Source organism: Physella acuta, unplaced genomic scaffold, assembly GCF_028476545.2.
Source record: "Physella acuta isolate Inbredline_101_S28 unplaced genomic scaffold, ASM2847654v3 ptg001173l, whole genome shotgun sequence".
Taxonomy (NCBI): Eukaryota; Metazoa; Mollusca; class Gastropoda; family Physidae; genus Physella; species Physella acuta.
The window spans coordinates 197,281-223,462 of record NW_026732690.1 but is presented as its reverse complement, the minus strand read 5'-3'; the positions used below and the strand labels follow the sequence as shown (position 1 = coordinate 223,462).

General features: G+C 39.3%; 3 protein-coding genes across 3 annotated transcripts in view; 1 reads left to right on the top strand and 2 right to left on the bottom strand.

The window, feature by feature from the left end:
* LOC131956732 (V-type proton ATPase 116 kDa subunit a1-like) overlaps positions 1 to 26,182 on the top strand; it is an 86,112-nt gene that overhangs the window by 27,402 nt on the left and 32,528 nt on the right. The window lies entirely within an intron of this gene.
* Positions 7,356 to 15,652, bottom strand: LOC131956735 (meprin A subunit alpha-like). Its single transcript, XM_059321310.1, has 10 exons — positions 15,635 to 15,652; positions 15,179 to 15,261; positions 14,438 to 14,513; positions 13,984 to 14,116; positions 12,832 to 13,010; positions 11,874 to 12,098; positions 9,509 to 9,538; positions 8,850 to 8,978; positions 8,399 to 8,649; positions 7,356 to 7,617 (listed from the first exon to the last, which is right to left on the bottom strand). Exons 4-10 carry the CDS (start codon positions 14,091 to 14,093, stop codon positions 7,540 to 7,542), a joined length of 1,002 nt encoding a protein of 333 aa, XP_059177293.1. The 5' UTR covers positions 14,094 to 14,116; positions 14,438 to 14,513; positions 15,179 to 15,261; positions 15,635 to 15,652; the 3' UTR covers positions 7,356 to 7,539.
* On the bottom strand, positions 19,215 to 26,157 carry LOC131956737 (uncharacterized). Its single transcript, XM_059321312.1, has 7 exons — positions 26,061 to 26,157; positions 23,850 to 24,100; positions 22,468 to 22,606; positions 21,931 to 22,006; positions 20,525 to 20,641; positions 19,803 to 19,960; positions 19,215 to 19,340 (listed from the first exon to the last, which is right to left on the bottom strand). The coding sequence occupies exons 2-7, from the start codon at positions 23,894 to 23,896 to the stop codon at positions 19,266 to 19,268; spliced, it is 612 nt and encodes a 203-aa protein (XP_059177295.1). The 5' UTR covers positions 23,897 to 24,100; positions 26,061 to 26,157; the 3' UTR covers positions 19,215 to 19,265.

Below are 26,182 nucleotides of genomic sequence, written 5' to 3'. Positions count from 1 at the left end.
TGAAAGTGTATAACTTAAATAAAACCTATTTGGGTTCCAATAGTCAATAGGGCAGATAAAGTAGAGTTCACCTGTTTCTATTGTTTTAGCATAAGAAGGGATAGTGTGGTCAGCTTAGCCATCTTCATTACACCTAACTTGAATCAGGTACTCTTTAGAGCTGGGTTGACTCAAATATGTACAGCGCCCTCGAGTCTAAGAAATGAACTCAGTCCTTTTAGGTTAGCAGTTATACACTCTACTGCTCAACCACACTGTCCCCACACTTATATAATAACTTCATAATTCAGTGAACACACGCTTTATGAATATTTCAACGACAATCATGGTCATCTTCAATGTGCGCCACTTGCAAATTAAGATTTTGCAAGAAAATGCTCAAAACTTGGAAAGAATAACTGTACTGTATTTTTTAGTGTGTTGCGCCATGTTTAAATAATGTACTAAGTACATGTTCAATAGTAGTCTACTGGAAATATAAATAAGAATGAGGGGGATGTATACTGTGTGCTAGAAAGCTGCGTGAGAAGGCTAGAACTTATGACTATCTGGTGTGCAAGAGCGAATGTATATCCAAACGATTTATGGTATTGACGATATGCAATTACATGTGCACGATATGTTGTGTGATGACAGTATGTGTGCACGTTATGCTGTGCTAATATTTGTTTCTGAGAGCTATTTTCATCCTGCTGTCAGCCCCCTGAGCTCCAACTTTTACACATTTTTAACTGCGTGTGCTGCTTTGTACATTTTTACTTCTTTGTCTATTTTCTCTGGACCAATTAAAATGAACCAAAAAAAAAACAAATTACTTTATGTGCACAAGAAAGTATTTCCCTGTATAATCCTGGTTTAACAAAGGTGGTCTGTCTGCACTAAAGTGGCGTTAACATTATTTGCCTGGCTGCTTAAAGATGATATTTTCCAGTCTTCACACAAAGTTGGGTTTTTTTTTTTCTTTTTTTTTTTCTGGCCAGTTTGCACAAAAATTCTTTTTTTGTCTCATTGTGGCAATGTTAAAATTTTCCTGTCTTAGTCTGAATCTGTACATTCCCTGCTGGTCAGGGACTCCCTCAGAATAATAGCTGGCATTAATGTTTTGATAGTGTTTTGATATGTTTTAATATGCATTACATACAGTGGCGTAGCGAGGTCGGGTGTCACCCGGTGCGGCACTTAATGGTGTCACCCCCAGAGGCGTAGCGACCCTTCCCGGGGACAAACTTTCAAATTTTCGATTTGCACCCCCCCTTAAACTTTCGATTTGCACCCCCTCAAGTTTTTCTCTATATATTTTGCAATTTTTTTCCTTGGTGTCACCCCCCTAAATGGTGTCACCCGGTGCGATCCGCACCCCCCGCCCCCCCCCCTCGCTACGCCCCTGATTACATAGATTAGAATTGTGCAACAATCAATGCAATTTTCACATTACAATTTCAGTTTGATTTTAAGTTACTGTACTTTACTTAAGGGTTAAGGGTCACTTTCTAAGGTCTTGTATGTAAGAACATGTTTCACCAAATTTTTTTTTCCTGATTAATTTTAAATTGTTTTACATTATTTAATTAAAAGTTATACATTTTTAGGAATTAAGTAAATAAATTGTTACAAAATTTATGCACAATGTAGCAAATAAAATCATAACCAACTCAGTTGAATAAGCGAGTCTGGTTTATATTCCTTTTGATAATGTCCCCTATACATTTCAATTATTTTGAAATAATGTAACATTTTTACACGTCCCACAATATGTCAGGGATCCTCAGCAAATATGAAGCTAATTCAAATAACACATGAACTAATCTAGTGCGTAGCTTGCTGCTAATTTACATTTTCTGGAAATTTCTATACATGTTTATGTAGCAATTAGTTTAAATGTAGTATTTTATATTCATTTGATTTTGTGCAATTTCACTTAACAATTTAATGTTCTAATTCACATCATACAAAAATTTTTTTATTAAATTATTTTAATAATTCAGTCATTTTAAATGTATTTACGTTATTCTCACATTTTTCCTACATTTTTAATTGAAATATCTTAACACTGAAACAGAAAGATCACAATATTATAATATCGCAATTTTTCTAAAACAAGTAGGGCATATTTTCTCTTTAATTAAAGTTAAGATTTAAATAGCATTTAATTAGCACCTTATTGTTAGCTATCAATTAATAAAATTTTCTATTCTTTGCTAAACTTCGACACAAATTTAATACAGCAATATCTTATAGTCTGCTAATTTGTGCAGTAGAAAAACATATCACTTTTTTCTGTTATAATTAATCACATTATTATGAAATAATGTGTCTGAACGACCAAAAGCTTAATTTAATGAACACAAACAGGCTGTGTTAGATAAGGGTTATGAACATATTTTGTCAGATCTTTCACAAAGCTTCTCTCACACAACTTTTAACTGTAGCCTTGGCAACCAGCTACTTAATTTTTTTCTCGTGAATGAAATACTGTGATAAATATCTTGTAGATTATGGATGTGAAATTTGGAAACTTGGTGTGAAAGGTCACTGGGGTCACTATGCTTATGTCAGGTGTTTGTCTACTATATCTGTGATATGTGTAATTCAACCATGCTGAAACCATGATCAATAGCTTTGTTTCCTGGGCTGTTTGTCATGCATTATTATTACATGCTATGCAATGACTTTTTAAAATTGTGCAGATCTATTTTTTTACACAAAAAATATGTTCGACAATATAAATCCAATAAATATCATTTGATAATACAGCTTTGTTGCAACTTTTTTTTTAAACTTGTGAGACGATAAATTGTAATGTGGAAAGTAACAAAGTAAAGTTAATCATGATTTTACATTAAAGCTGGTTGAACTCAAGCAAGAAACGGATTTCTAGCTAACAGGGCGACATCGATGCTGACTGAAACATCACATGATGACTGTGTGTGAGGGTAGGGGGGGGGGGTGGAGATATATTCCGTAGAATTCCATTTTTATTTGTGTTGTTTTGTTTTTGCCAAATTCCTTCTACGTTCCTGTTTATCTCACAATTTATAAATCTTGCTTTGTTTGAGCGGGCTCACTCATAATTGTCCAAATGCAAACGAAATAAGACGTCCTTGTTTAAAGTAATTAGGGTATGGTTCGCTTAATGTCGTTTCACCTAACTTGGGTATGTTTCGCTTCGCGTCATAACATTAAACTGATATTGTTCGCTTAACGTCGAGAAACGTGTGTTGGGTATGTTATGCTTACCCCCGCCCTCCCCGTAAAGTTAGCCTGGTGTGGTTCGCTTCCCCCCTCTGCCATTTAAAGTTAGTTGAGCATGGTTCACTTAACGCCTTGACACTCAACAAGCAGACGTGTTGAGATCTTAAACTATTCAGGTGATCCCCTAAATATAGCTATCACGTGACAACTTGAAGATGTGTTACCTATATGGGGGGGGGGGGGTACATGGAATCGAGGTCTGACCAGGACATTGAACTCAGGTGGTTCTGACCGCGATAAATCTAATTAATCACAAGCAGCATACGCAATCACTGCCCTGTCTACTGTAATCTTGGATAAATGTGTCTCCATTGCTTGCTACTCTAAGACACTAATTACACTTCAGGGAGCGATAAGAAAATTGTTGAAGACAGAAATTACATGAGCTGGGTCCCAGGTATGTGTGATCGATATGGTGATTGGTTTTTTTTATATAATTATGAGTCATGTTTAGATAGTCGTTTGAAGAAGGAGGTGGGGGGAGTAAGTTCTCAGGGGAGAGGGAGAATATGCAATGTTTGTCCATGAATATATATATGTATAATATATATATATATATATATATATATATATATATATATATATATATATATATATATATATATATATATATATATATATATACATATAAAGCCTTTATATTTGTACATGTGTGGTTACATGTAAGTGTGTGGTTACGTTTAATCTGACTGATATGATACGGGGAATAAGGGAGGGGGAGGGGAGCGGGAAGTTCAAAGCCCACTTTATCGTCAGAGTTGTACAGGGCGTATTATAAGCCAACTGGGCATATGTCTTTTTGTATAGTATTATATTTACCGGGTTGAACAGAGCGGGTGTTAACAAAAGGTTTGGCATTAGGGTTTACCTTTTACTTACGGTGCCAGCGATACCCAGACCACTTTATAAAACCAACGCAAGGATCGATTCACTTTTTGTGTGTACCAGGGGAAGCAACTTGCGCAATTCTTTAAAAAATAACCGTGTAGATTTTTATTATAAACTATGAAAAAAAAATCTTTTATCTAGCTACATGCGATTTCATTTGATATATTATTATAAAAGTTGTGTATAAAAAAAAAATTTCGTTTTAGACCTGGATGTTTCATTTTTTTCTGTGAGACAAGCTATGTAATAATTAATGCGACCCACATCCAGCCCACATGATTACATGTAATTATGGCATTACGATTGCTGTGGCCATCAATATAATCAATAAGGCTGATCCATACACCCCACCCCTCCCACCCCGCCCAGTAACAGCCAACACCAGCAACTAGCTGAGCAGAAGTGGGGGGGGGGGGGGGCAGACATTGTCAGCGGGTGGTAGGGAAAGAGGGCAGTCCGGCTCAGTGGTTCTAAAGTTGTTGTGACTTGGGTTTTAAGGTAGTTCCGTTACTGCTTTCATGTACTGTCGTTTACACAATGGAGAAAATGCTTCAGTAGGTTGTATGTGAGCATGTTTTTTATTTTTTATTTTATTTTTTGGGTTAGGGATCTAAAGAAAATTTAGCTCAGCAAATTTATGGGACGGCGTGACCTAGCTGTAGAGCACTATAATGCTAACCCGCAAGTCTCGAGTTCAAATCCGGGTTCAAGTCTGTAGAACGTCCTTGAGTCCACTCAGAACCCTTACCGTACATTGACAGAACCCTTACCGTACATTGACAGAACCCCTTCCCTACATTGACAGAACCCCTGCCCTAGACAGAACCCCTGCCCTACATTGACAGAACCCCTGCCCTAGACAGAACCCCTGCCCTTTATTGACAGAACCCCTGCCCTACATTGACAGAACCCCTGCCCTACATTGACAGAACCCCTGCCCTTTATTGACAGAACCCCTGCCCTAGACAGAACCCCTGCCCTACATTGACAGATCCCCTGCCCTACATTGACAGAACCCCTGCCTTACATTGACAGAACACCTGGCCTAGACAGAACCCCTGCCCTACATTAACAGAACCCCTGCCCTACATTGACAGAACCCCTGCCCTACATTGACAGAACCCCTGCCCTACATTAACAGAACCCCTGCCCTACATTAACAGAACCCCTGCCCTACATTGACAGAACTCCTGCCCTACATTGACAGAACCCCTGCCCTACATTGACAGAACCCCTGCCCTACATTGACAGAACCCCTGCCCTACATTGACAGAACCCCTGCATGCCATTGACGAAGCCCCTACCCTACATTGACAAAACCCCTGCATGACATTGACGAAGCCCCTGCCCTACATTGACAGAACCCCTGCCCTACATTGACAGAACCCCTGCCCTACATTGACAGAACCCCTGTCCGACATTGACAGAACCCCTGCCCGACATTGACAGAACCCCTGCCCTACATTGACAGAACCCCTTGCCCTACATTGACAGAACCCCTTACCCTACACAAACTGCTAACTAGACTCCAGCTTTGATTCGGTGACACAACTCAGCTCCCAGTGTTTGAAGAACTGTTGGTATGGTGACATCAACAGCCGCCAGCTACATTCTAGGTAAACACCCCCCCCCCCCTTACACACACATGCACACTCACAAGTCAGACAAAACTATGTAGGAACGAAACAAGCTGCTTTGAATAAAAGTGAGCAAAGGAATTTTCTTTTAAATCGATATGCCAATATCTACCATTGTTTTCCTGACTTAGTGCAAGGTTGCCACTTGTCTGGCTACATTGTGTGGTGAGGTCGCCACTTGTCTGGCTACATTGTGTGGTGAGGTAGCCTTTTGTCTGGCTACATTGTGTGGTGAGGTAGCCTTTTGTCTGGCTACATTATGTGGTGAGGTAGCCTTTTGTCTGGCTACATTATGTGGTGAGGTAGCCTTTTGTCTGGCTACATTATGTGGTCAGGTAGCCTTTTGTCTGGCTACATTATGTGGTCAGGTAGCCTTTTGTCTGGCTACATTATGTGGTGAGGTAGCCTTTTGTCTGGCTACATTATGTGGTGAGGTAGCCTTTTGTCTGGCTGAGAGATAGCCAGCAGTCTGACTGTGAGGTTGCCAACAGGCTACACTGTGTGGTGAGGTAGCTAATAGCCTCTATACTTTGTCGTGAGAGGGTTAAATCTAGCTACACAGTTTTTGTAGGTACTGTAACCACAATCCTGCCACTGTGTGGGTACAGTAGTCACAATCCTGCCACTGTGTGGGTACTGTAGCCACAATCCTGTTACTGTGTGAGTACTGTAGCCACAATCCCGCCACTGTGTGAGTACTGTAGCCACAATCCCGCCACTGTGTGAGTACTGTAGTCACAATCCTGCCACTGTGTGAGTACTCTATGTAGCCACAATCCTGCCACTGTGTGGGTACTGTAGCCACAATCATGTTACTGTGTGGGTACTGTAGCCACAATCCTGCCACTGTGTGAGTACTCTATGTAGCCACAATCATGTTACTGTGTGGGTACTGTAGCCACAATCCCGCCACTGTGTGAGTACTGTAGCCACAATCATGTTACTGTGTGGGTACTGTAGTCACAATCCTGCCACTGTGTGAGTACTCTATGTAGCCACAATCATGTTACTATGTGGGTACTGTAGCCACAATCCTGCCACTCTGTAGGTACTGTAGCCACAATCCTGCCACTCTGTAGGTACTGTAGCCACAATCCTGCCACTCTGTAGGTACTGTATCCACAATCCTGCCACTCTGTGGGTACTGTAACCACAATCCTGCCACTGTGTGGGTACAGTAGCCACAATCCTGCCACTGTATGAGTACTCTATGTAGCCACAATCCTGCCACTCTGTAGGTACTGTAGCCACAATCCTGCCACTCTGTAGGTACTGTAGCCACAATCCTGCCACTCTGTAGGTACTGTATCCACAATCCTGCCACTCTGTGGGTACTGTAACCACAATCCTGCCACTGTGTGAGTACTGTAGCCACAATCCTGTCACTGTGTAGATCAATCATTTTCCCTCATTACACTACTAAAATATTAGCGGGTAAATAAAAAAGATAATTGCGTTGCCAACACAGAGAGGAAGAGGAGGGACGGGACGCCGTACCCTGGCATCCCATTGTTCTTCCCCCTCCCCACCCCCTCTCAACACAAGTTGATGTAAAGTAAACAAATTCGAAACCTAACAGAGGTTGTATTGATATATTTGTGTAATATATTCTAGCTATTATTATATAAAAGAAATTATTAAAACAGACACCAAACTAGTAGTGTTTCGGAGAAAGGGTAGTGTTCTCGTTGCTTTGAGAGAATGTAAACTAAAGACGTAAGTGTTAAGAGAATTAAACTAAACACATAAGGGTTTAAGATAGTTAAACACAGTTGCCGCTGTATATCTGGATGTCGTCCACAGCTACGTCACCTTGATTGAGGTGTGCTTGGAAGGTCAGCTGATTTAAAAAAAAATGTAATTAATTTATTATTTTTAAATAAAGATTACTCACAAGATACCTGATTTAAAAAAATTATGTGAAAACAAATTTCAATAAATTATGTACCCTGTAAATTCTACCACCAACTGTCACCCTACCCTGTACACTATCGCCCTACCCTGTAAGGTACGACTATCACCCTACCCTGTACACTACCACCCTAAACTGTACACTATCACCCTACCCTGTACAGTGTACAGGGTAGGGTAATAGTGTACAGTGTACACTATCGCCCTACCCTGTACACTATCGCCCTACCCTGTACACTATCGCTCTACCCTGTACAGTACCACTACCACCACTACCACCCTACCCTGTACAGTACCACTATCGCCCTACCCTGTACACTATCGCCCTACCACCACTACCACCCTACTCTGTACAGTACCACTATCGCCCTACCCTGTACACTACCACCCTACCCTGTACAGTACCACCACTACCACCCTACCCTGTACAGTACCACTATCGCCCTACCCTGTACAGTACCACTACCACCACTACCACCCTACCCTGTACAGTACCACTATCGCCCTACCCTGTACACTATCGCCCTACCACCACTACCACCCTACCATGTACAGTACCACTACCACCCTACCCTGTACACTATCGCCCTACCACCACTACCACCCTACCATGTACAGTACCACTACCACCCTACCCTGTACACTATCGCCCTACCCTGTACAGTACCACTCTCGCCCTACCCTGTACAGTACCACTACTACCACCCTACCCTGTACTCCGTCCCGGCCGGGATGTTGACATGTGTCGAGGTGTGGCTCCAGAAGCTGATGCCCTTGTGCTGGAAGGTCTTGACCACTGTGGACTGGATGTGGGGGCCAGTAGTCAGCAGCTCGAGGTAGGAGCTTGGACCCTTCTGGTACACGTAGAAGTCGACACAGAGGTCTCCGTGTGTGTAGGACGGGGTGTGGAAGCGGGCCACCCCCGGGTGGGTGGGGGATTCGCGGGCTAGCATGTAAGGATCTGGGTGACGGGAAAAGCAATTTCAGCATGTCGTATGATACTTTTTTATAATAATATCAAACCTTTTCGATCTACTTTGATTAGTAATTAAGTTCTATAATGATCGTTTTCTAATTTTCAAAACATGAATCTACTAATTTACACTATTACAATACAAATAATTATTTTTTTTAAAAGCGAAGCAATAAAAAGATAGATACCTGCGCCATTAGAGTTACCTGCCCCTGGGCCAGCAGGCGATGAACCGTTGTGAACCGTCCACTTCACGGCAGTGTTCTCGATGGTGACGCTACAGTTATTTGTCACAAAATGACAGCTCAGAAATGTTCCTGAAATGATGGGATATTTTTGGCATTAATGTAGATCTATACCTTAATACGGTATAAGGTCGCATTGTGTGGTTTTTATAATAAGACCAAAGTAGATACAAAAACCTGATCTGGGGTGGGGAGGAGGGGGGGGTCAGGACTTGTGTGACGATGAGGGAGGGTGTGAATTCTTGTGTGTTATAAAATTATTTTGGGAAAATGGAGTCAAAGTTCATAAATATGTTCAATGTAGACCGAGCTCAGAATCTTTTTCCTAGAGAAAAAAAAATGCATTTTTGAGTGTGGAGGTAGGCTGAGATGGAGGGGGGTGGAGGTGTCTAGGTTTTTGTGAAGATGGTGAAAGGGAAGGTAATTTTTTTTCAAAGCGTGATTTCGTTTAAATTATGTGACTCTGATTATAACAATTACCGTAACAGTCCAAAGACAGACATTTGTAGAACGCCCTTTTAGTAAATATAGGCTGCAGAGTTATTTTTCAGTTAGTATTGAGACATACAGGAATAAATGACTTGTAAAAAGAAAATACTTACGTGGGGCGAGTGTGGTGATGTGGCTAGTATCTGGGGAAGAAATGTAGATTGGTATTTAACAGTTGCAGTAATTGTATGGCCGATTGTAAGCAACTATTGTTTCATGGTAGACAATCCAAAATGTTAAAACCAATTTTTACGAAACTTAAAGAAGAAAATAATACACTACGGCATTTCCTGATGATCTTTTTTCAGCTTGGTTTGTAAGATACAGTAATACTTTTCTTCTTTCTATTGATAGTTTTGTTATTTGTTTGTTTGTGAAATTTTTAATTGACCTTTTTTTTAGTTGAAGAAAAACTCGTAGAAAATATTGACCGAGAAAGATGGACAGATGGCGAATACAATTTTTAAACTAAAATTATTTAACATATGTTGAACTTAGTTGTGCATTCTCTGCGGTATGTTTTATTATCTAGCTGATTAATTAAAATATGTACACACATTTTTGTGTAAAAAAGAAACGAATCAAAACAAATACATAGCTACACAGGTGACCTTTAACCCTACCTGTTAAGACATCCCAGCGAGAAACTGTAACAAGATCTAGATATTAATAGATTTCTACTTCTCTTTACAATCGTTATCTGACATGATCTGTCTACTAAGAATGTTAAAATAAGACACACAATGGCATTTCGTTTCACTAAAATTTATTATTTAATATTTACTTAAACAGCCTACAGTTAAGTTATTTTTTTCTATTGACCAACCAGCTTTACGTTAACTGGGATGTCTAGTCTAGCATGCCTTACAATAAGATGACATAGCCACTAGAAACCAAACGATCGGTAGGAAATCAAGACTAGAGTTAACCATTTCTGTGGTAGTAACGAAATGATTTTCCTGATCAGGAAATTCTCAATACAGAACGACAGTAACCAAGAAGTAGTGGTGGGAATGGTGAACTTTTAGAACCTTTAGAAGTCCTTTTTTCACCCCCACACAACATTAGGTCTTAGAACAGACACTGACCTCACAAAGGTCAAGTTTTAACAGTTCGGTGTGAGGAAAGCTTCAATGTTTAGACCTGGACTCCAATATAGAACTCACTGAGAGGGGGTTCAATGTTTATAGAGGTGGTTCAATGTTTAGAGAGGGGGTTCAATGTTTAGAGAGGGGTTCAATGTTTAGAGAGGGGGTTCAATGTTTAGAGAAGGGGTTCAATGTTTAGAGAGGGGATTCAATGTTTAGAGAGGGGGTTCAATGTTTAGAGAGGGGTTCAATGTTTAGAGAAGGGGTTCTATGTTTAGAGAGGGGGTTCAATGTTTAGAGAGGGGGTTCAATGTTTAGAGAGGGGGTTCAATGTTTACAAGACAATAGGAAGAGAAACATGTGCGGCAATTATACAATAAGAGAAAGAGAATATAACGTATGTGTTCTTCAAAAACCATGAAGGGCCATCCCACTGTAAAAAGTAGTTATTTAATGTATGGGTTCTTTAAAAACCACGACGGACCATCCCTTATGAAATGAGAAGATTTAAAAACCATGATGGGCTATGCCCTTGCGAAGAGAGAAGCTATATAATGTATATAATGTAAGGGTTTTTCAAAAAACATGACGGGCCATCCCCTTATGAAATGAGAAGCTTTAAAAACAAGTTAATAAAAAGTCTAGTGACAATTTAAGCGCAATTTCCTTATGTTATCTAAAAATAGATAGTGATCACAAAGACGTATAATGCTGGGGTGCGTTCAAGCTAGGAGAACGATCGGTTTGTAGGTGTTTATGTAATTTTTAAAAAAAAATTGTGACCGAACGAAAGGATATTTTTGAAAACTTTCTTCGGCAATATTGTTCTAAATTATGGCAGGAATCGATTGGTAAATGTTTCAAGTCGCTAAGTGGTCTGGTTGCCGAGATATGGGCCAAAAACTGCATTTATTCGAGGTTTTTTGGCTTTTCCGGGAAATCCAGGAAGGAATTCCGGGAATTTTTTTGGCCCACAATCATCCTCGGAACTTGCTTAACATATTTGCTTTGGAACTAGTCCTCGATATTGCTTCGTTGAGGAGGAGATACGACTTAAAGCTGCGGACACACACCCATACATCCAGAAATTTCGAGGTTTTTTGGCTTTTCCGGGAAATCCAGGAAGGAATTCCGGGAATTTTTTTGGCCCACAATCATCCTCGGAACTTGCTTAACATATTTGCTTTTGGAACTAGTCCTCGATATTGCTTCGTTGAGGAGGAGATACGACTTAAAGCTGCGGTAAAGCTGCAGACACACATTCATTCATTCATTCATTCATCCAGAAATGACGAGTTAATAATCGCAATTGTCCGTATGGAAATTGCGCTAAAAACGATGACGGGCCATCCCCTAGTTAACACAGAAACCAATGCAGATGTGAGCCTACCTTCACGGCACCCATACAGTCTTTGGATCTTAAGTACGTCCGTGACAGACAGGCTGGTTCTCTGGCCCAGACGTTCCTCCACGATGTGCCCGGGCTTGGGGGTGATGACTGGGTGGGTGCGGTCTATGGCGAAGGTGTAGGGGCCGTAGTGCATGATAGAGCCGTAGTCGTAGGCCGTGTGCAGGTTGTTGGAGCTCGTCGGGATAGAGAAGTCGTGGTGGTACTCTGGGATATGGGATACGATTGTGGTTGTAGTATGGGATATGGGATCAGATTATAGTATGTGGTGGTACTCTGGGATATGGGATACGATTGTGGTTGTAGTATGGGATATGGGATCAGATTATAGTATGTGGTGGTACTCTGGGATATGGGATACGATTGTGGTTGTAGTATGGGATATGGGATCAGATTATAGTATGTGGTGGTACTCTGGGATATGGGATTAGATGATATAGTGGTACTCTGGGATATGGGATCAGATAGTGATTGTTGAATGGGATATGGGATCATATTATAGTATATGGTAACAGCACCATGACTTACCTGTATTACTCCCACAGCACAATAACTTACCTGTACTACACCTACAGCACCATGACCTACATTACAAACACACAGCACCATGACCTACCTGTACCACACCCACAACACCATGACCTACCTTTATTACACCCACAGCACCATGACCTACCTGTACCACACCACATCACCATGACCTACCTGTACCACACCCACAACACCATGACCTACCTGTACCACACCCACAACACCATGACCTACCTTTATTACACCCACAGCACCATGACCTACCTGTACCACACCACATCACCATGACCTACCTGTACCACACCCACAACACCATGACCTACCTGTACCACACCCACAACACCATGACCTATATTACACCGACAGCACCATGACATACCTGTAACACACCCACAGCACCATGACCTACCTGTCTTGACGTTGGCCATGTTAATGTTGATGTAGTTGTCCCTGTCAGATCTGTTGTGTTCGTGCCAGAAGCCAATGGTGTGGATGAGCTCGTGCATGATGATGCCCTTGTACTCACACCCTGGACCTATGGACACGCTCTGCCTGCCGTTGTTGTTGTAGCCAATCGCTGAGTGACAGCTGGCCAGGATTTTATAATTACATTTTATTTATTTTTATCTGGCAATGTTTTGTTTAAATTACATTTTATTTATTTTTATCTGGCAAAATGTTTTGTTTAAATTAAATGTTATTTATTTTTTCTGACAATGTTTTGTTTAAATTACACACAGGGCAGATCGTTGATTGTTAGGTTTATTTTGTTTTAAACTGTGTTTTGTGAGTTTAGTGATAAATAGTTTGAAACAATAATTCAACGTTTAAAACTAATGTGTAGTTCGTACTTTGACTGGGTATTCTATAGAATGGTAATGCTAACGCTAACTCTAGTCCTGTCAGATACGTTTAGAGTTTAGGGTCCATTTACAATCGACATAGGTGGGGTGGGGGGTTGAATCCTGCTTACTTTCTACTTTAAGTGTGGGGGGGGGGGGGGTAATATACAGACGAAGGGGTACATGGAGGAGGTTGGGGGTGGGGGGCTGTTGATCTGGGTGTAACGACTGGGCGTGATGGTAATTATCAGAGGGTGGTGTCCTTCTTGGTGGCGTTGTCGGGTAGGACAACTAACTCGAAATTCCAGATTTGAACTCAGGGCAGATGACGCACGTAAACCGGGGCATCAACCCATCTGGGAGAGAAAACACCGAAATCAAACAGACCCCCCCCCTTAGGTCATCTATAGGATCATCTCTGATTTCCTTTTGAAGCTTCGCCTACCGAAGTTTGTACAAACGTATTGCTTAGCTTTCCTTTGGACCAGCAAAGGTCTAGTAAGAGATCACTATGTATGGGAAGCACGTGATCTATTCATCTAATCCATCGTCTCTCGATGTTAAATAGAGCCATAAATAGTGCTCTGCTCCCAACTGTTCAACCAACTGACCAACCCACAACCCAGACTCATAAAGAAACTGACCCAGTTCCTCTGTGATGTTCGTGGTATGTTCAACCAACTGACCAACCCACAACCCAGACCCAGGAAGATACTGACCCAGTTCCTCTGTTGATGTCTATGTATGTGGCCTGTGATGTTCGTGGTATGAACTTGATACACTCTGTTGGTCCGTTGATGTCTCTCTCCAACTCTTGTATGGCCGCCATTATTGTGTTGTGTATCACAGTGGCTGGAGATTTGTTTTCATTACATTCAACGTAGTTGTGTTTTACAACCAAATTATTTTACCGGCAAAGTATTTTCAATTTTATCGTCAAAGTATTTTACCGCAAAAGTAGTTGTATTTTACAGACAAAGTATTTAACAATCAAAGTGTTTTACCGGCAAAGTATTTTCAATTTTATCGTCAAAGTATTTTACCGTAAAAGTAGTTGTATTTTACAGACAAAGTATTTTACAATCAAAGTGTTTTACCGGCAAAGTATTACTTACGGAATACTTAAAGTAGTTATTGCCTACGATATACTTATAGTAACTACTATATACTCACTGTAATTGCTACTGATGATGTATGGTATATGACCTTGAGGCCAACGGTGATTGAGGTTTGCTATGGCATTCCTGTGCTGGAAACAACATAATGGGATACGCACTCATAAATAACGTAATGGATCTACACTTACTCATACATAACATAATAGGTCTACACGTACTCATAAATAACATAATGGTACACGAACTCATAAATAACATAATGGGTATACACGAACTTATAAATAACATAATGGGTCTACACGTACTCATAAATAACATAATAGGTCTACACGTACTCATAAATAACATAATAGGTCTACACGAACTCATAAATAACATAATAGGTCTACATGAACTCATAAATAACATAATAGGTCTACACGTACTCATAAATAACATAATGGGTCTACATGAACTCATAAATAACATAATAGGTCTACACGAACTCATAAATAACATAATAGGTCTACACGAACTCATAAATAACATAATGGGTCTACAGTCTACACGAACTTATAAATAACATAATGGATCTACACGAACTCATAAATAACATAATGGGTCTACAAGAACTCAAAAATAACTTACAAATATGATTCACGTGAATTATCGACTTACTAATAGTATAACTTAGTAAGATAATTATCTTTAAGCTAATAGAAGTAACTCACCCCCCCCCCCTCAACATCCCACAACAAATGTAGCAGCTGCATGTGTTAAATTTAAAAAGAACAAATTGACGTATACTTCAACTTACCGGGTAAAACTCCACATCACCAATAATGACGGTTCCTTCTGGCGTGTACTGTAAGTTTTCGACATTTAGATATTCAAATCCGTCTGCTTAAAGAAGATCAACTTTATACAGAATAAGGTTTACAAAAAATATTTTGCTATGGGAAACAACTTCAGATGTTTTTATCACATCTCACATGTTAAATAAAACAATTACTGGTTTAATGAGAAGTATTGTTAGGTTTACTCTACTAAATTACAAAGAAAATTTGTCCAGATTTATTGTACACATGTGTTGCGTTTACACTTGCTTTTGGTAAATACAACATTAAAATGTTCTTTACATATGTGGGGCGTCTCATTGATTGATTCAACAACAGCAACACGTGGCTATTACCTAACTTACAACAACAACTACAGCATAATGTAGTTACTACCTTACAACAACAACACAATATGAAGTAACTACCTAACTTACCAACATCTGATGACTGTTGAACCTAAATGGAGTAAAGTCAAATATTCTAAATTGAAATAAATTTCTACTACTGACTTTACTTTTAAGATAAGGACGTTTGATTTATAAAATTATACCTGAAGTATTTTAAATTATTATTGAAAATTTCAAGAAACCGTCTGCACAATATACAATCTATTGGTTGAAAACCATTTAGGCAATATTTTTTCATTATATCTGTAGTTAATCATTTAGACTAGATGTCTCATAATCTTTATCTCTTAGAAATAAAATAGCTAAGAACAAAATATTTCGACTTTGTTTTAGATATTTCTTCTTATATTAGTTTTTTTTTACTTACATCATCAACCTGTAAAGGGGCAGACAGTACACACGTGACCGCTGCAGCAGCCGTCAACAACAGCAAGCAGCGAGCCATTTTTCGCCAGGACAACGGGACTAACAGCATTACACGTGTTTTTATTACATTTCCAGCACAATTTCTCACGCGTTTCATTGGTTAGATAACGAATTACAGCGTTATGTCATTTTGCTTGTAAAAAAAGACATTTCTCCCAGTGTCGTAGTCGACATAGAATATATAAAAATATTAAAGTGGTGTTTTTATTTTTACTCCCCACTTCACATTGTAAAATTGATAAATGTTACTACTATTTACATTAGGACATATACCTAATTAAAATTTACACGGAAAAACTGAAAAAAAAAGTTTAAAAAACAATTTTATTATTTAGGTTAATTGCTAAATTGTGGTGTCACCATTTCAGGGCCACTATCCAATCATCACAAGAGTCCGAACCCTACTTCCTACTGTAAGTGTGAGCTAATTTATGGATACTTCTTTAAGTTAAGAAAAACTTTACCTCACACAAATAATTCCAATAATTTTTTGCAGTCTGTGATTAAATGAATTTGGTTATCAAAGACTTTTTATGACAATCGTTTTTGTTAAAAATTGTATAATATTTGTCTATATTTGCTATTGTGTTGTCGCCCTTTATTGATTACTTTTAAATTGTGCTTCTTACATGGCCTTTACAAAACAAAGAACAGCTTGAAGCTTTCAGCTTGTGATATGGAAACAAGCCCTTAAACCATTCTCCAAGATATCTTCCACCTTCATCGCGTACTAGCTGAAAACGCTTCTGCCAATGTTAACCCAATTTTCTGACAAGATTTGCTTTAATTTACTCAGTAGCCTTTAACCCCTAGATTAAATTAAATTGTAAACAATTACATAAATGAACTATACATCGCCCAAAATGATGTCACGCTTTTATCGCTAAATGTGTACTCCCTCCACTCCACAAATAAATTAGCCCCATTAAAATGACGTCACACGTGTTTCGTCTTTACTTTAAAAGAAATATACATTGGATGAAATGTTAATAGGGCCTACTTTATTTCGAACTCGTCAAAGTTCATCTATGAAAATGGTACCTAAGTAGTAAGCTATGGGAAGGCGTAGCCTAGCGGTAGAGCGCTAGACTGCTAACCTGAAAGTCTCGAGTACGAATCCGGGTTCAAGTCAGTAGAATATCCCTGAGTCCACCCAGCTCTGGTGGGTACCAAAAAAGACGGCTTGGCATAGTGCTGGACACACTCGCCCTTCATATGCCGAGGTCTCTGAAACAGATGAACTCTACTTCATCTGCCCCATGTGTCTTGGACACGAACGGGAGAAGAAGAAGAAGAACCAGTTAGCTGTAGCAACTAGCACGCAGAATCAAGAGTTTAAAGTTTCAATCAAGAACTTAAAGCAGATGTGATACTGGCGCTCAAAATATTTTCTGCTGGTGCTCAGAGTTGCATAATAAATATAGGCTAGATGGTGCCGTGTTTGTACTCATCAGGAGCTCAAGTACTTTAAATTTTCCAAACTCATTTTAGAAAAGCAAATCAATGTCTGGTCTATCATTACAATCTGGCATATGTTCCTATTGCTGCACTATCTGACCGTACTTGGTCCTACAAGCTTTGGCTTGGAACACGTGACATTTTTCAACACATTCACACGAAGTGTGCATACTTCTGTCCTTATAAAAATGTTTTTCTTTTTTTACTTTTTTTATCCTTAAAATGGAATTTTAATTATTTATATTCGACATTTAGAAAAAAATATTTTAATATATTTCTATATGATGAGCGCCACCATATAGACCCAGTCAGACAGATATACTTATGTATTATCTCAGGTCTTAATTAGGACGTCTGTGCCTTGAACCACAATGGTGTGTGCTGACGAAGACCTTGGGTCGAAACGTCCATTGTACCTGCAATTTAGTGTAATTGTCTTTAACTTGTGAGGTAACTAGCACCACCTGTTTTATTACTAATTGCATTAACCTCACTGCAGCTACCATTTGTATGCAGTGTTTCTTCCAGACTTTTTTCCCGGGGGGGGGGGGCACTTGAAATCTTCGGGGGGGGGGGCGGTAAACTTTCTTCGGGGGGGGGGGGCGGACACTGTTAAAAGTATATATTTTCTATATAAATTATATAAATTTAATTTCGTTCGTGGGGGCGGTAAAAAAATTTCGGGGGGGCTTAGCCCCCCCCCCCCCCGAAGAGATGCCTGGAAGAAACTCTGTATGTATCTGAATGTATCATGTAACACTGTTAGCACTGCATGACGACTGCGCAGTGTCGGTTCTGTAGGGAGGCTGGTTGAGTTGTCATTTCGTTTGTGCTGGCTTTTTGTGGGAAGGGGGGTGGGGGGAATGATTAGCCTGTTGTATAAACCAACATCAAATTGCTGCTAACGGAACACATTGTTGTGCCACACTTCCATTCACCCCTCTTGTCTACCAAAGATGACAACTTTGATTTTCCTCTAAAACTCAGGGAAACTTAGATCACAGTTCCTGGGATCAAATAAGGGGAAATAACCATTTTAAAGTTGTCCGTTATATGGTTATTTCTCTTTGTTCTCTTGTGGTTGAAGTAAACACGCACACAAATAATTAAGAAATTATTTTAAAAGGGTGCAGAAACAAAAAGAGTGTGAAATTGAGCTTCTGCTACTTCGCCATTAGCTTCCTCTCCGTACCATGGATATTAAGTTTTGAAAGGGTATTTAATAAAAAAATCTTTCTTAAAAAGTACCAGCAGTCTGTTTCGTAACCAGGTGTATTTATATTTCTCCCGATCGTGTTTTCATACCCGAATCATTTTTATTTTGGGAGTTTGGGACAGTGTTGACTGTTCACCTATCAGTTGGCATGCAGTCATATAAAAAACTACCCGCATTGCTAAATAGTTCCAACAGAACAGAAAGCAGGACACATTAATAAAACGTAGAAATTGGAAAAGACACCTTTTTGTAGGTTGAATACAGATTCTCGTGTCTTCTGTTCTCTGACAGTGGAGATCTCGCCGAGCGCACAATCTGGCATAAAAACAGAACTTGGCGCTTGCTGTTCTCTCGTCGGCAAAATCTTGCCAAACATGCGCTTAATCTTAACTAATTCACATACCTTATTAATTTTCGTCAAAATAATGTATTAAGTTGTTCTGTTTGTGTTTTTTTTTAATTTAAAGATACCTAATTAATAACAATTAAATAATATAAAAGCAAAAAAACAAAAATGTAGTTTTCCTTTATTTTTTTAAAAACGCTAAATAGTACCATTTAATTAGGCCGGATATAGAATGGGAAGGTCAAGGTGAACCTATGCAACAGTCGACGCATCCTTCTTTCTTGTGGCTGAAACATCGGAAAATGTCACATTAGTGCTCTTCCGTGACCAAAAATATATTTTAGAAACAAAAGAAAAGTTACCATTATGACCAAGCTCACTCTACGAAAGAGTTCATTAATCACTGCATGTGTAGAATGATCATATGGCGTTGGGGAGGGAGCGGGGTTCACTCTTTCCCTTATATATATATATATATATATATATATATATATATATATATATATATATATATATATATATATATATATATATATGTATATATATATATATATATATATATATATATATATATATATAGGGAACGGGGATTACAAATTAAAAATCAGCTCTACATAAATATAATGGCCGCTACACTAACAGTCAATATACGCGATGTGACATGTCATAGCTGTAAAGGTAGAAAGATAAATAGAGATTTTGTTATCAAGGACAGCGTCATTTTCCGACGACGTGCAGCACTAACTTACGGTTTCTATATCGTGACCATCGGAACAAATCTTGGGCGGCATGAAGATGGAGGCGCCTTTGATCCCAGGTGTGACGTCAGACACGAGCAGGCTGTTCAAGGTGCCGCTGTCTGGTACCACCGAGTTGGTCATGAAGACGGCATAGGCCGGCGTACAAGCTGAGATAACAAAACAAGGTGTAGCTGACTTTACTTTTACTGGCATTTTAAAAAGAAAATGGCGTCCATTTTCAATTAAGGAGTCGGCTTTGAGCAAGTTTTATATAATGGGTAACCCCTGCTAAAGTTTTTTTTTTGTAACATTGCCTAAAAGATCTATTTTTAACCCAATATATTTGAAGTGTAAAGCAGTTTAGTAAAGTAGGACGTCATTTCAAATAAGCGTTGCTCTATGCAGACGATATTCAAGATGGCCGCAGGCGGCAATCTAAAATAGTCGACTTATTAACATTCATCATCCGAAGGAATTTTGCCAAATATGGATCGATTTTTAAATAAGTAATGATGATCAATTTTTAAGTATGTAATGATGATCGACTTTTAGATAGGTAATGATGATCGATTTTTAAATAGGTAATTATGACCATGTTTTAAATATGTTATGATGATCGATTTTTAAATAGGTAATGATAATCTATTTTTAAATTATTAATGATGATCGATTTTTAATAGGTAATGATGATCTATTTTCAACAAGGTAATGATAATCGATCATTCTCTTACACCGTGGTTCGATGGTTACAGCGGCTGTGTAAGGAGAGTCGGGGACGACGTACTGGAAGGTTGCCGTGTTCGTCTCGTTGAAGCCGATAAATCCATAGGTCAGGCGTAGCGCGCTATCTGAAAGGGAAACACGAAATCTGGATCTTAATAGGTGGATTGGTTTCCGCGTTGGGGTTTAATTAAATAGTTAAGAGACGAACTCATGTTCTACCCAGAGACTAACACGGTTCCTTTTGGACATTTGTTTTGGAGGAAATGCCGAGGTCACAAAGATTGGTGAACTCTACGTCACTTGTGACATGGACCGTTGTCAGATTCGAAAAGGAACTATTTACTTTTTTTTTGGGGGGGGGGGGGAGGTCAGTGGCGTAGGCAGGGGGGTTAGGGGGGGGTCATAACCCCCCCATAGACCCCTCGGTATATATAAAAAGTATGAGGGGGGTGCAAATCGAAAGTTTGAGGGGGGTGCAAATCGAAAGTTTGAGGGGGGGGGGGTGCAAATCGAAAGTTTGTCCCCGGGTAGAAATTGGAACCCCACCCCCTTGAGACGATCCTGGCTACGCCACTGGGGGAGGTTCTATTTTGTCTGGAGGGGAGTTGGTGGAGAGTTGCCTGAAAGAAACACCCCCCAACACTGCTGATTGAGTTAAATTGGCACCCAACCTGTGTGTGCTATATCGATCGGTATATTGTGTTTACTGGTGTGTAGCCTGCATGTAATTTAATGTATATGAGCACCCTCTCGGCTAGCATGACATTTAAATATTAATGCATGTAGTACATGTCAATTATGTTCAGACAAAAACAATATATTCTTCACAACACACCCCTCTGCCCAATTTTTACATACATTTCGATAGTGTGTTTTTTTACACAACATTCTCATGCTAAATCTGTCCCACCACAAAGAACTTCATAAGAGTTGATGGAATACACTAAACATCAGGTTACCTGGACTAAACATCAGGTTACCTGGACTAAACATCAAGTTACCGGTATTAGACCAAACATCAGGTTACCTGGACCAAACATCAGGTTACCTGGACCAAACATCAGGTTACCTGGACCAAACATCAGGTTACCTGGACTAAACATCAGGTTACCTGGGATAGGCTAAACATCAGGTTCCTTGTATTAGACCAAACATCGGGTTACCTGGACTAAACATCAGATTACCTGTAATACACTAAACATCAGGTTACCTGGATCAAACATCAGGTTACCTGGACCAAACATCAGGTTACCTGGATCAAACATCATAATACCTGGAAGACACTAAACATCAGGTTACCTGGACTAAACATCAGGTTACCTGGACTAAACATCAGGTTACCTGTAATAGACCAAACATCAGGTTACCTGGACTAAACACCAAGTTACCTGTAATAGACCAAACATCAGGTTACCTGGAATACACTGCCGCTGGAGAGAGCCGATGCTTTGCTTGTCACATTGACTGTTGTGGAACATGTATTGAATGCCCTGGGAAGGAAAAGGTCAGACCCATTAGGCCATGGGACTCTCTTCCCTTAATGCTTCTGTCCTTTTATAAACGTCAAATCCCAATGTTAGACAGGAAAAAATATTTCGAACACAACGCAACAAACACTGTTTGCCGTGTGGGTCACGTGATGAAAATATAAAACACGTGTGACCATCCCCGCCCCATATAACATAATAAAGATATTATTTATTTATTTTTGAAACACCCCCAAATGATGTAACAAATCCAGAAATATCCCCACTTCATACAATTAACCCTCACGAGATTTTTAACGGAAATAACCAGCAAAGATACTTTGATTAGTTAGAGTTAGGCTTGTGGCAAAGGGTTAACAAACACAATAATGTTAATGTTATTAAAAATCTATCAATTCTTTCAAGTAGGTCTACTTTGATTGACTTTAAAACTTTAAAAAAAAATGTAAAAAAAATAAACCTACTTTGACGTAATCGTTGATGATTGTGTACTCAGATTTCACAGGCTTCGGAATCAGGGGACTTAACTCTACTGCAGTCACGTTAAACCACGTTCTCTTGTTGGTGTAATCATAAGCGACGGCCATTGTGCTGTTGATGTAGCTGTGGGGGAGGGGGGAGGGGGGGGGGGGGGGGCTTACGTTAGCTGGTGACAATGGTGTGACAGTGATGTATTAACACACTTAAACTAACAATAACTCAATGTAAACTGCAGTTTTTAAAAGTGGATTCGTAATTTTGAAGACACTATTCCCCGATAAAAATGATAAAACTTGTAGCTGTATGTGCACATCAGTCTAATACTGATACAACACTAAAAACATTTTCATCTTAGATAATTACCTATAGTCCATACATTTCGTTACATTAATGAAGCTGATTTTAGCACAATGATTAGTAACGTTTTATTGGACACGGCGGCAGGGGAGACACACACACACACACACACACACACACACACACACACACACACACATATATATATATATATATATATATATATATATATATATATATATATATATATATATATATATATATATATATATATATATATATAACTTATTTTGTCGCACTTTCTCACTAAAAGCAAACCCTTTCTAAAAGGACATCAACCTCTAATCACATACCACATCATGTGTGGACGAAACCTAAGCCAGTATATGTTAATCAAACATCATCGCATGCATATTAAAACTATCTAAATAACAAACCACGGTTAACGCTGCTTAAATTGCTTGATTTTTTTCAGTATAAGACTCTGATAGGCTAGTGTTACTGAAAACATTTCGATCATCTCCTACTCAGCTAAAATACTGAACACACGGGTTTACATGCATACAGTTTTGTAAAATAACGGAAATAAAAAATAACTTGAACGTTTATTAAAACATGGAGATCAACCGTACATTTCTATCAGCGACAGCTCAGCTTTGAGGATTTTTTCGTGAATTTATTCATATAAAACGGTAAGTGGCTCTGGGTCATAGTAAATGTTTGACTATCTGCTGTATTTATTACATAAAAACGGATCTATAACAACGATTTGGGTAGATTTGTGAACTCTTGACATTCGAAAGTTTGAAACAGATATCATTGTCGCTAATAGCTACTCAATGTGAGAAAAACAAATTTCGGGCCATGAGTAACTGGGTGTGTGTGGGGGGGGGGGGGGGGGGGGTGAGAGTACTAGACCTCTCAACATTCCTGTCTGTCTACGCCACTGAGAAAAACGGCTGTACTTTGTTATTAAAACGGTGCTTTGTTAATGTATAACCCATTTAGATTGCAGATTACTAATAATATGAAACGCTGTCAATTCGTAATGACTGTCTCGAAAACTTACCTGTAAGCGGTCCCCAACATTAGCATCGATAAAAACATTGGCATCATCGTACACCACGTTCGCTTCAAACTGATCTGGCAGACAGCAAATATCACCAAAACACGGATCGAATCCCAACAACACCGCTGCTGCTGTCAAAATTGTATTTATTTTAGAAACCATTTTATTAGGCGTGCAACTGTAAAGTGTAAGCAGTTGCTTTTTTCTCCATGCGTCTTGGTGATATCCGATAATTGTAGAGCCACGTAGGCCTGTACTAACATGCGAAGATCATACGCTTATCATTAAGATAATGACAGGTCAAGTCTAATCAATATAATATATCGTTTACTTCAAGTGAAAAAAAAAACATAATTCGGCCCAATATTATGGTAGGCTATCTAGAGTTATATTCTATATGACACGTATAAAAACTGTATTCTCAATAGAAATCTAAATGTCCGAACCAATGTCTTCTTGTTAGGCAATATCATTAAAAACATTACTTGAGAAATTTCCGTAGAGAATTTTAATTTTATCGCTGATTGAGAATTAAAATTGCTTTTGAATTCATACTACAAGGGTATTTAATAGAAGCAATGAAGGGGTCGTCCATAAATGACGTCACACTCACAGGGGGAGGGGGGTCCGTTTTTTTGTGACGATGTGTGACGATGTGTGACGAGGGGGAGGGGGGGGTGGGGGTTCAGATGGTGCGACGTCACACTGCAATTTTGACGGGGGTTGTAGGCTGAGGTATGACGTCATTTTAGGGGGGGGGGGGGGGGCTGGCTTTTTGTGACGATGTGTGACGGAGGGGAGGGGGGGTAAAAATCGTCCAAAAAAGCGTGACGTCATTTATGGATGACCCCCAAGCGCGTAATTTTTTTTGCTCTTTTTACTTAATTTTCTCAAGGCAAAGAAAGAATGCAAACTAAAAAAAAATTGTATTGCATTCGGTGTTGTGAACAGAATGTTGAAAGTGTATTGTATCTTAATTTATCAGTTTTTTACGGATCGCAATAGATTCTATCGGATTGTGTCGTGAGGTATCCTGTTGTGAAAATGGTTGGTTTATTTCATAAAGGGATGTGTGGGATGGGTGTGTCTGTGATGGCGATGACCTCGGGAGAGCGGAAGCTAATAGGTAAAGGACAGCTATTATAAATGGTATATCACGACGTCTTCTTTGAATTGTGCAATAATATTCATATAAAAGTTGCGCAAAAGAAATGTGTATCATAGGCCTTATCGTTGCTAAGAATATCATATCAATATTAGGGCCTATATCGAGTGAATCAGATTTTGTTGTATAGAGAGTTGTGTCAAATTAGGGCCTTAATCCAGTGGCGCAAGATCGGGTGTCACCCGGTGCGGCACCTCATGTGTCACCCCCCTTTTTTCTCTGTAAATCTTGCAGTTGGTGTCACACACACACCCCTTTCCCCCCCCCCCCCCCCCCCCCCCCCCCCCCCCCCCCCCCCCCCGTAAAAGCTTTAAAGTTTTCACGTTTAATACTGATGATGTTTATCTATAGTCGGTTGTTAATACAGCTGGGTGTAGCATTGTTTTCTCTATAGTTTGCATGTTTTATATGTTTACGTCACGGTGTCACCACTCCGCACCCCCCCCCCCACCCCAAACACTAGTCAGGATTGTCATTAAATACTTAAAATGATTTTAAACTCTAATTAACCATTCATTGAATTGGCAAAAAAAAATATTCTATAAATCTTGACTTTTTTTGTCTTAGTGTTATCCCCTAAATGGTGTCACCCAGTGCGATCCACACACACACACACACACACACACACACACACACACACGCCTCGCGACGCCTCTGCCTTATATCGTATCGCAAAGAGTTCTGCTTGTGTGTCTGTGTGTGTGTATGTGTTTTGGGTTTTAATTGCGAAGTGTTTTGTTGTGATAGTCTATTTTAAAATGTGCTTTTTATTGTTGTTTTTTTTTTAAGAGAATACTGGAAGTCGTGTAGGTTGCAGCATACATACTGGCCTGATGTGCATTTAATCGAGTTTGTGTCCTGCTTTCGTTGTGTTTTGTTTTGTTGTGTTTTGCTGTGTTGTGTGTTGGACATATTTTATAACATACGTTTTTCTTAGATTTGCTATAGGCCATAGGCGTAGCATTGGTCAACTGTGTTTTTATACAAATGTCTATATATTAAGCTTTTAAATCTATAGGATAGATAGACCTATTATTAGTACATACTGGGATTCTGCAACCATATTTTAACAAATTAAAATTTAGTTTGGCAACAAAATGACCTAATTGTTGGCTCTGTGGCTACTTTTTAGTATTTTTAGGCCTGGTCTTCTGTTTACTTCCCGTTT

What these genes read in the sequence shown, in the direction of transcription:
- LOC131956737 (XM_059321312.1), bottom strand. Translation starts at nt 23,896, where the DNA reads ATGATGCCAATGTTTTTATCGATGCTAATGTTGGGGACCGCTTACAG. An exon ending in ATGTTGGGGACCGCTTACAG is followed by an intron (nt 22,607 to 23,849) that starts GTAAGTTTTCGA and finishes CCTCCCCCACAG; the next exon opens with CTACATCAACAGCACAATGG. An exon ending in TCATCAACGATTACGTCAAA is followed by an intron (nt 22,007 to 22,467) that starts GTAGGTTTATTT and finishes TTTCCTTCCCAG; the next exon opens with GGCATTCAATACATGTTCCA.
- LOC131956735 (XM_059321310.1), bottom strand. Translation starts at nt 14,093, where the DNA reads ATGGCGGCCATACAAGAGTTGGAGAGAGACATCAACGGACCAACAGAG. An exon ending in CATGGCCAACGTCAAGACAG is followed by an intron (nt 12,099 to 12,831) that starts GTAGGTCATGGT and finishes CCCATATCCCAG; the next exon opens with AGTACCACCACGACTTCTCT. An exon ending in CGGCCGGGACGGAGTACAGG is followed by an intron (nt 7,618 to 8,398) that starts GTAGGGTGGTAG and finishes TTTTTAAATCAG; the next exon opens with CTGACCTTCCAAGCACACCT.